The 12093-nt window shown below is 28.9% G+C and overlaps 1 protein-coding gene across 1 annotated transcript in view; it reads left to right on the top strand.

Moving 5' to 3' along the window:
- LOC121114902 (uncharacterized) overlaps positions 1–12093 on the top strand; it is a 265038-nt gene that overhangs the window by 98717 nt on the left and 154228 nt on the right. The window contains 1 exon segment of the mRNA XM_040709015.2: positions 9628–9811. Coding sequence (XP_040564949.1) covers positions 9628–9811 — 184 coding nt within the window.

The raw sequence follows: 12093 nt of genomic DNA, 5'->3' as shown, positions 1-12093 counted from the left end.
AATAACTGGAAAGTGTTGAGATTCTTCTGGACTCTTACTTCATTAATATATTGCCCCTTTTCTCTACTTATCTATGCTCCTTCCGTATTACTAAAAAGTTACACTCAATCAATTTTGACTTTCCGCATACGCCGTCCACAATTTCGAGATAGAAAATAGCCTAGTAATCTTTGTTTAATTGCAAGCCATGCCTTATTATGCCTAGTTACGCTTATAACTCCCCAATAACTCATCAATGATACTCTCCTTCATGAATGAGCACACCCACTCATGTTACACTTAATATTTAGGTGTTTTCTCCTTCAGAATGAAAGACTAACAATAACAGCCTTAGAAAAGAAAAAGAAAACACTGCTCAGGTTGCCAACAATAAAAAAACTTGCAAGCTAAAAAATGCATAGGATTTACCATCTTAACAACACCTCTTTGATGTTACTCCACTCTCTAAAAATAATCAAATTATATTTATACAATCAATAGCAAATCATATGTACATAAAGAATCGCAAAAAATTAAAAAGTGGCCATAATTTTCTTCGTTAACTAGTTTAAGAGGGAATTAATAGACTTTGAAACATTTAATGTGTAATCATTGAAAAAATAATAGGAAAAAAAGAATGAAAAAACAAAAACAAAACAACTATTAATGTTAAAAGAAATCAATATAATGTGACTGAAAAGTTAATACGTATTATTTTTTATGTCATGGAAATATATATGGTTGTTATAAAGCAGGTACATCGTCTTTGTGTTTCTTACAAAGAAAAATCAAAGTGATAAATATGCACTAATAAGCAATTTCTTTTTAAAAGAGAAGGAAGTCAGTTCTTGTAGTATAATATGTTTAGAGTTGTAAAAAAATATGACCTTCTGCTATGTAAAAAACCCCTAAAAATAAAGAGTGGGCTCAGACAATTTGAAGGAAGGCAGCTTAGCTGTTATTATCTAATAGATCAGCTGCATGGGCCTGTGTGAGGAAGGAAATAAACATAGTCTGTAATTACTTTGATGTGGATTCTCAATTATACTCGGAGTACCCCAAGGAATTACAAAAAGAGTTGTAAAAATATGACCCTTGACAAGAACGGGGCTTTTTGTAGTTGCAACATGAACAGGGTTTTTTGATTAATTCTTGAGGAGGGGGAGTTGAAGTATAAAGTGAGATTGCTCATAAATGGCGGAAAGTAACTTATTATTATAAGAGTATGAAATGAGACGAATTCTAAAAGAAAAATATTTGATTTATATAAATAAAAATCATATGTTAAAACATTTTGGAGTGCATAATACGTAAATTAAACTACTTTAAATCATACAATAGTAAACTAATCAAAACAACTGATACAAAGGTTATTCGTATATATAAAAAAGTTAATCGCAAGTCTGCGATGTTATTGTATGAATTTATTTAGACATTAAGTTTTTGTATTTGTATTTGATTGTTGCAAATCACCTTGTAACTAGGAACGGTTGCCACAGTTAAAAGTATAGATTCTTGAATTTGACAAACACTTGATTGTCACATCGAACATACTATTTTATTATTTATCAGGTGTAATATTGCAACATCTAACACTTACTTTGCAGATGTAAACAAGTTGATATTTGAGACATTTTAGTTCAATGTTATATTGGAAAAACATTCTGTTGCTATTAATTTTCATAGTTACAGCAAAAAGGATTATTTAAGGGTGAAATAAAACAAGATATTTGAAAGCCTGCAGTCATAGTTCTAAAGTATAGAAACAGTTGACATCTTAAATGAGGACTCAGTAACCTCCACATAAATTGAAATTGAAGAATGTATCTCAATTTGCTGCAACAAATTTTCAGTTGATTATACTTTTTTTTTATGTTTTGTGCTACTTCGACCTCTCAAAATTTAATGGTTCCTTACTGTGATCAAAATCGAATGTCAAACTTCTGCCATAATCTTTATGACTAATAATCAAGCAAACAGAAGCAAATACATATCCTGTATAAAAATTTGTTGTTGAGGAAAAAATAAATATTCAGAAATATGTTTAATATTTATACAGGAAAACCTCGACAGTCCGGCTAATTGGTTGTATGTATTCCAGGCTGTATAAGTCCTAACTATTCCATTTATAAAGAGTGGGTCAATAGAAGGACTACTCAAGACATTGAATATGTACAAATGTGGGTTAAATTAAGCGAGATTTTGTAGAGTATGTACAATATTTATGAAATAAAAGAGGGAATAGGATTAATATTGATTTATTTTATACCCTCCTATTAATAATTAATAAATAAAATTACTTAAAGTTAGGAAGACATTGATTAGGAAATTGTTTTAATTCGATTCGTTATTTGATTTAATTACTATTCTACTAATAGAAAAAAAAGTTAAAAAATCGCCCATAGTTGTTCTTTAAAAAAAAAGAGTAAAAAAAGAATCCAAGGCATAGAGTTGCAGCTTGCAGCTAATATTTTATTATTTTTCAACGTAAAAAAAAATCTTCTTGAAACTTTGATCCGTTTTTTGGTAAATAATGCTATTTTTAGCGGAAAAGTGGTATTAAGTATTTTTTACAATTGTATCATAATCTAAAAGAATGTTGGACACTTTCAAAAACCTCAAAATGTGGTTTTTATAGGTTTTGTCACTTTTCCCAAAGTTTTATCTGCTTTTTGCTCAAGATAGATATTAATATAATACTTGCACAATCCCCCTATCTTAAAAATAGCCAAATAAAGATTTAAAAAAATATTTATATTTGGCTTATTTTGTAAAAATTTCAAACTAAAACAATCTACTATAAATATATATAGGTAAATTTCTATTGTAAAACCTCCTTGTATACAATTTTTTTGTTGTTTCTGTCCATTTCATGTAAATATAATCAAACCAAACCAGCCCCCCTTTCGAAACTCTTGAAAATGTAACATATGTGAAAGTAATTGGTGATTTTGGTAAATATATAACAAATTTTCAAATGTTTGACCATGTGAGTTATTTATTCTCATTGCCATTGCTTACCTGTCATGTTCCTTCTTCAACCATAATGAAGATTGAAGAGACATACTAAGATTAACTCGCTCATTCTCTTCCTAATTCCTTTTTTAATTTGTATTTAATAAACGTTCTCCCCTTTTTCTGTTGGTAAAATCATTTTTGGATTTTTTTTTGTACATTTCCAAAAAGACCAACCAAGCTTTAAAAAAAAACATCAACTTTGAGACACGGGAGATTGTGATTTTCTCTTATGAAATATATAATTTGCAAAAAATCAAACTTGTCCTCCGAGCAGCCAGGAATCTAGTCTGCTCCTAATCAATCAAAGTTTTACGTACGTAACTCAAAATTCTGAACAATTTTTATTTTATGTCTATTGTTTTTGAAATAAATGCGTTTTTTTATATATTTTTTAAAGCGGAACGTACATCAACCGCACACAGACCCATAAATTATTTAGGATTTCAGTGGTCCATACATAGTACCAAAAAAATCATCTTGACTAGTTCTGTGTTGGTTCTTATATGTTCAGTACAATCTAAGACCGATCCTTGAATACAACTGAATAATATTATCGAGTTTTCATTTTTTAGGGACAAAAAGTTTATAAGGATGGACAAAACAATAATGAAAGAATGGGAAATTTTTAGATTTTATTCGAAAGACTATATTTCACGAACTAAATGAAGGCCTTAAACTAAAGTTAAATTTTTAGTTGTCTCACATAAAGCTATAAATTATGAAAAGGCCTAAAATTAGCCTAACTAAAAAAAATATGCTTGGCAAGATTACTTATAATTAAATATTATAAAGAAGATAACAAACATTGAATATAAATGACACTTATTATATATTATTGATTATGGCCCGTCTCATTACTAATATTAAAAAGCAAAAATATCATTAGTATATTACTTAAATGTTATTGCCAGAGTGCCAAGGACAGAAAATTCGAAACATTATATATTTTTTTCAATAAATTTATAGAGTGCTGTCACATGACGTCATCATTTTAAAGACCGTGTTTAACTGAAATATTTTCATTTTCTGCAAGAAAAATATCCTCTTTTTTTCATCAAACGTCAATTTTTAAGAAGAAATGCCACAAAACTATGCATTTTGAACATATAATTATAAACCTAAACAATATGTTCAATTTCCTGTACATTTTATTACATAATTTTGGTTTTGCAAGTATTAAAAAATCTTGGTAGGTGTGTACAATGCAAATAAATTATATCCACTGCTTTGTTTTTGCAAAATGAGTCTGAAACAGTTTTTGGCAAATTTAGATTTGGCAAATTTTTTGACAAAAATAAAAGATGGTCTTCTCATTTAGACAATTTTTTTCATGCATATATGTGGGTTTGGTATAAGTTTATAACACAATTTCTTATGGTAGTACATTATAATGCTCACCTGCACCGATTGGCTCTACAAATTAAGAAGAAATAACATTGCCCATTGTCAATGTGATTTCCCACTCCTTTCTTGGCCGAGCAACACCGGGTAATCCTTTGGTAATAAGCTATATTTTATAGTTTTTCTTCGAAACCAATGAAAAAACCAAGGCATGTGGATGAAAAGGTGTATAGTATTTATTGTTCTAATACTGTAATAGCCAATCACGCACAATTTTGGTTTCGTCGATTCTGTTCCGGTAATTTTGATGTCAAAGATGCAAGGCCAATTGTCGAAAACGTGTATAAAATAATGATAATCGTCTAGTCCAACCGTCATGTAATCACTGATTTGATTGTCAAGGGGATAAACATTAATTGATTTTTTCTAAAATAGAGTATACTTCTGCAGATAAGTTCCATATATGGAATATAACCAAGATTGTGCCCGGTTCAGCTTCAGCGATTCTATCGATCCCGGTTCTTTCATTCCAAGTGTTTCGGTCTCGGATATGGTCTTCGGTTTGGGTTCTTTTTAATTCACGATCAGTCTGGTAACTGCCACATAAAACAAAAGGTGTCACTAGAAATTTCAGTCCCAAGAAATGATATTCCATACAAACAGGGCTGCAGGATCCTTATACGCAGACTACGTACTATCCAAAGTTCCAACAGGGGCCCTGTAAACTTGTATTAAGGAGGCCTTAGTTTAAAATGTATTAGTGTACTGGAAAGCTTTGCATAGGGAAGTTTTGGAACCCCTGGATTAAGAAATATTATAGTTCTCATATTATAGGGCCCTGACAAGTCTTCGTAGCGGACCTGGATCCATAATCTACCGCACTCCTTCTTTCTTGTATTTACACTATCTGGTGTCTAAAACCCCTTTTTCAGATCCATAAGATGCCCTTACCGATTCAAAACTCAGATACAACTGTATCACCCTAGTAACGTAAAAAAATAATTATAAGAACACGGCTTTATTTGAATGCAAAAAAACAAACAAAAAACTCAGAAAATTTACTTATTGATTAAAGGTAATTTATTTTTTTTAATATGTATATGTTTTATTTTCTTTATATATTCTATATAAGAACAAAAACACAAGAATCGAGACCGATAAGCAATATATTGTGGTCTCTGTTCGAGTTTGTCGGTTCCAGTTTGATCGGTTCAAGACGGCTAAGGGCACATCCTTGAATATAGCATATTATTTTTAATCAGTATGAAATGTAAATATTCGGATATCGCATATACTTTTTATAAAAAAGAGTTACATGGATTCTAGTGATGTGTACCAGTTAACTTTTAGACTGCGGGTTGAATAGTGTACTTCATAGTAGATACATAGCTCTTCCAAAAATTAGCCCCTTCAACACTTACTATTCAAGTTTTTTTATATTGCGGGACAGATACGTTCACAAAATTTAAAAAAGCAAGAAGCCAGCGGGCTATAAAATATAACCAGCACACTATTGTTGATATTGATAAAAAAAAATAAAATATGATAATTGATACTATACTTGTAAGACTAGCTAAAAATTACTAATTTTCTTAAATTATAAAAAAAATAATGTTTCAATTTCAGTGTATTTATTACTTACTAATTGGATTTTGTAATTGAAAAAAAATGTACATTTTCTATGAGAATAAAAACCATTGTTCCTATATGTGTAACAGTTTAGTTTTATTAATATTCTTTTTAGACCATTATATTAAATATCCTCTTGGTTATTTTTTTCTGGGAAATTTGTCTATTTCATTTACTAAGAATGTTATAATTTAGTAATATATTGTACACGTATAAGGAGTTGAGGGCTATTACAATGGCAACTAAGTTCAATATGAGTTTGAGTCGATAACTTATTTATTAGTTTAGATACAGGCATGAAATATTAATACTATTTTTCGACATAATCACCCACTCTTTCGATAACCTATTGATTTCTCCATTTAATAAACCCCTTCATAAAAGTTATTTTGTTTTAGACTCTTAATGAACCCTTTTCGAATAAAATTGTACTCTTATATATACCAAAAAGCAGGTGACTGCCATTTGTTTTTAGTATACACAACAAAAAAAAGTCAGTTGGAGAAAAGTCTTATTAAAGTATGGGTTATCGATGGGATAGCTTTATTTCCACATTTCATATTCTAATAAAAACGATTAATTGTTGTTGATAAGTATAAACACAGTTAAATACGGTTATTTCATCATGAAACGTGAAAACTTGCTCATTGTATCAATACATTTTATAATTCAAACTAGCTAACGCATATATATCGATATATTACTGAGATAGTCAATTTATTCAGTGTTTTAGCATTTTCATCAATATGTTGTTTCCAACCCTTTTTCTCTGGTGGTCCTTCAAAAATTTGAAAACTTGTATCTAATATTTTTATTGGACAAGCTTTTGTGATAAAAGTTATGCTTGCAAAATAGAAACATGTTTACAGCTTTGTAATTTTATGGTAATTCAGAAATACTTTCTAACTTGTTAATGTATCTAAAACATGGAATTTATTGGAGATAAATGATTAACACGGCGTTATCCCACTAATACACGAATCAGAACTTGTATTTTAGTATTCAATTATCTCTCTCATATCAAATAAATAATCAGTGGAAAGATGGAAAAAATAAACAATAAGATACAATTGTTGAATTAGCTCACGTGGATTAATGCCTTTGTGGTATCAAAAACTTAAATAGTTACTTCAAGAGCACAGTTTATTAGCCTTATATTCACTGGAAAGGATGACGGGAATAGTGAACTCCCATGTTTCCCACAAATGTTGTAAATGCCTCTAAGTCTTTATTAGCTCTTATCAAGTGATATAATTACTTCTAAAGGTGATTAAATTGAATAAATGTATAATTTTAGGTACATAAATAAACCTACAGTAATCAATTTTAACTTTTTTGTGCACAATTTTCTCTATATATGGTTTTAAATAAGTCTATAAAAATAGTTCGGAGTTATCAAATCGATCTGGTATCAAATGAAACATTTTTTGAAAACAACTTTTAGACATAAAAAGTCTAACAATACAGTTTATGTGTTATATAACTTGTACTAGGGTGATGCAGTTGCCCGAATTATCAGAATCAACAAACTTAATTATGTTACTGCAACTAGTTAAGTAGGCCACAAACACAAAATTTTAGCAAAGTTGGTTAGTACAGTTGTAATTTCTAAACGTGTATGAAGCAAACCTTTTTTATTATATGTTTAATAAAAAACATGTTGAATATTAACATATTTCTATAATCAAATAAAGATTATCTTTTTTTTAAAAATTCTTTCCTTGATTGTATTGAACAATAATTGATCGTGCCTAGACTGTTTATTAAATTAAGAAGACATTATTGAACATCAGTTGAGAAAAGAAGTAACAAAATAATAATAGTTTTTCCTTTATAGTTATTTTCTTTTTTTCTAATTATCATCTTTATATAATAATATAAACTTATAATTCTAATTAAATTAGTAACTTCTTTACATATGTAGATCATTCATCCATTTTTATTTACCAATTACTTTTTTTTTGCTTTTTGTTTCTTTATTTTGGAAGGAAATATCTTGAGCCATGCCATTTGCTGATGAGTTTTTGTTTTAAAGTCATTAAATTCTATTACATCTATATATTGATGTCATTCGTAACTTGATCAAAAAATAATGCTAATGGTTGAGTTATTCAGTTAGGAACCAGGAATGTGTCGAGAATGCCTTGATTGCTGCATCTTCACAAGTTTTATAGATCTTCATATAACTGATCAAGTTATTAACTGGTATGAGATCATTCAAAGGTGCTACTGAAGGAAGTGGAGCTGTAAACCACCAAGACACGTAACCAAAAATAAAACAGCCTACTAAGAGATTTAGTTTCTTTTGTTATCTAGTCACAAATACCTTAGGTTATTCTTGAACTATATTTTTGCTAAGCAGATCGATCTTCAAACCATAAAGAAGCTTAGATATCCAGCTTGCTTTGTGTAAGGCACCAGGTCAGATGAACTTTTGGAACCTTTATCCTTTCCCTCACTTATGTAGATAATTACAAGCTCCTTAGAATCCCTTTTAACAAAAGTCTCTGTGCACAACGTTTTGCAAAGTGGAAGGAAATCTTCCTCTATTCCAGTCTAATACTACTAAATGTGAGTGGAAATTTGTCAATCAGTAATACCTAATTCAAATAAAAAATGAATACTCAACCACTACGCAGTAAAATTTGAAGCAGCATGTACTTATAATTGTGTCTGTATATGTGTTCAACTGACGTTATTGTAGTATTTTAGAAAGGGCAATCTGATTCTGACAATGATTTATATATTTTTTTTTGGGACTACAACACTCTAAATGTGGTTATTTTTCTTGTTAAAAAATATATACAATATTTACATTCTAGAATAATTAGTAAGAAAAAAAGGAATACGGGTTTCCTCTTGTTAATTTCTGTACTCAAGTTTAATAATGTCTATTATAATCAATAAACAGTCTAGGTGCGATCACTTATTATTTAAAAAAAAGAAAAGAAAAAAAAATACCAAAATTAGGTTCCGCTGATTCTAAGAGTAAGTTTAATTTTAAGTTTAATTTTGGGGGAACTTAATTATCCTATTGTACAATTTACTGGTAGAGGCTGTAACTTGAACCAGTAAATTGTATAAATTAAAAGTAAATTTTTATTTTTAAACGTTGAATGTGCTCATTTCCCCTTCTCTAATAATAAAATTCCCATTAGATACATTAGTATTCTGAACCGGCTAGGATGTAGCAGATTTTTTCCTCGTATGGGCATCAAACTGACTGAATTCGAATAAAAGAAATAGATAATTCTCTTCAAAACGTTACTGTGTGGACACTAAATTGCATACGTCAAAATTATTGTTATTGATTGATTGGGAAGAGTAAAATTTTTTTCAAGAATATTGAGAGATTTTTTTTGCTTGGATACAAATAAAAAACGCTCTGAACATATTTTATCAAATACTAATAACATGTTGCAAAAACTTTTTATAATTTACTAATTATATTAAATAAATATTAAAGTATGTACTAAATATATTATGTAAAATATAAAGTATGTACTCTTTTGAGTCACTCATAGCATTCATTGCCCAACTACTCAAGTGTAATTACATTTTTAGTTTTTGACACAAATCCCTAATAAAAGTTTTTTATTTATTTATTTTAACATTAGCAAAAACTTTTCAGTACTAAGTATACTCATTATATTTTTCCAGGTTACCATACATATACATATAATGAAAGTACTCACGGTAAAAGAGAATCAGATAACATACTCACAGTATCATATGATGATGGGCAATGGACCAAACCGTACTACGATTGTGGAGGAGGAAACATATGGATGATGACATATACTGTTCCTTTCTTTGGTTTTGAAGATGGGAAATATTTTTTCAAGTATGTATTGTAAAAAGAAGACGTTATTAATTTTTCTTTTGACTCTCTTATTATGTTATCATGCTATTGTTTTCAAGACAATGTTATATTTAGTGTTTGTCACTGGTAAGGATTTTCGGTATGTCAAAAATTAACCTAGTAACCCTTATAATTAGAAGACTGTTTGGAAGGAGAGCAGTTTGGGTTCCTTGACGTTTTAGTATATCATCTATTTATAAACACACTTCCTACTCCGTATCAAGCAAGGACATAGGCAGGAGTTACTACTTTGTTAATCTTCAATTCTACTTAGAGCTCAACAAGGACTTACACTTCTAACCAAGTGTGTGAATATCGGCTATAAATTAAAAAAAAAGTACATATATGTTTGTATGAGTAATATATTAGTGCTCTAATTAGTTACTAGCTGGATTTGTTCGAATTATTAGATGTCAGCGAACAGTAAAAAAGACAGACAAAATTTGAATTAATAATATACATAGATGTACTCCCCTTTTCTTTTTTAATATAACGCACTGAGCTTTAACTACTCATATTTGTTGCTATCTTCTTAAGTCATACAGTAGTAAGATATTATGCGTCCACTCAAAAATGAGGCGTCGACAGACAAACTCTGTTTTATTAACAATTTAACAAATTTAAGGACAAATTGATACGCGAATAATTTGACACTAGTGTGTTAGCGATAATAATGAAATAATCACCAATTATTAATGCATTCTATATTTACTATACCTAAGCACAATCAGTTTTACGGAATGAATACAATTTATAAGTACGACTGTATTAGGATACAGAAATACACATATATCAATCATATTCATAAAACCAATACTCCATGTTAAACCCTTGCTCAATATGATTTAAATGAATACTATGTTGGAGAAATCTCATAAAGGAAAAAATGTATTAGCCTTTATGAAAATTAAATCTAGTTTTCGGAATATCTGTTATATGAAATATTAAATAAATTTATCGCAAATAACGATATTAAATTATACATTTCAATTACTTGAATTATTACACTAGTCAACAAAATTTTACCCTTGCATTGAGATGATGTGTTCTTGATTACGTTTACATTGAAAATGAGCAAATAAACTGAAATATCTAATTTTGTGGCCTATAGAGAACTACTTTTCATATGTTATAAATAAACATTGATAGCTTGAAAAACATATTTTTTTTCTATCAACAAACTTTAAATAACTTTTAAAATCAAAATTTGTCGATTATGCTCTTTTTATTATAGAGTAATATTGTTTTACTTTAAAACAAACTACGATTTTTATCTATTTAATGAATAATGAGGAACTTATTAGACTTCTAAAGAAAGGGGCCATTTATGTAGTTACAAGGCATTTTCTCCGATTCAGAAAAAGATAGATAAATGTCTTAAATCGAGAAACTGTACCTACAGTTTTTATCTTTTATGAGGAAAAATAACATTAAATCATGTAGATGTTGGTTAAAAAAAAAAGGTTTTTCTAGAAAGCATTTTGTTGCTCACAATATCAGAAATTATTGGTTATAGTGATAATTTTTATGTTTATCAAGTAATCAAATAATCCACCATCACAATCCAAGGGCATTAAAAAAGTCCACCTTTTGGTGGTTAGTGTTATGAATAACACACAAAAAAAAATTTCAATTTATCTGGGTCATTAATAAAAAGACTGTCAATCTTTTTACACTTTATTTTCTAAACCTTATGAAATTTAGCTTATTTTTATGATGGTTGAAGCACTTCTATCTTTGAATAGATATAAAGTTATAATCAACGTAAAATATTATTGTCAAAAATATTATTTCTCTGAAATGAAGAAAAAATAATGAAATGTGAAGAAAAGAAATCTTTGGTATATGACTCAGTTTGTCATATGATATTTAAATTTAATTAGAAAAAAAAAAAAAGAATGAAACAATATGCAACTTTTAGAACCAATTGCATAACATAGTTAATGGGTAATTTATCCATTTTAGTGTTGATAGTTTTAGTGTCAACTCCCCACCCTCCTGATGGATAAGTTGACATGGCACGGGCACACATTGAGGCAATAGGGATTAATGATAATTAATAATTGCAACAAAATTTTGTTTTACCAAAAATCTATTGTATTTGATATTATATACAAACAGTTATGAGAGGAAGGAACTAAACGAAAACTCCATTCCGTATTAATGTTGTAATGAATTAGCTTTTTATCGCTAATTCTACTCTGAGTCCGAAAAAGTACTTTCATTTAAAACTACGAAACAAAACCTAGGTGTAACTCTCCGTA

The sequence above is a fragment of the Lepeophtheirus salmonis genome, chromosome 3 (genome assembly GCF_016086655.4).
Source record: "Lepeophtheirus salmonis chromosome 3, UVic_Lsal_1.4, whole genome shotgun sequence".
Lineage (NCBI taxonomy): Eukaryota > Metazoa > Arthropoda > Copepoda > Siphonostomatoida > Caligidae > Lepeophtheirus > Lepeophtheirus salmonis.
Note: the sequence above shows the minus strand (reverse complement) of the source record. Positions and strands in the feature narration are given on the sequence as shown.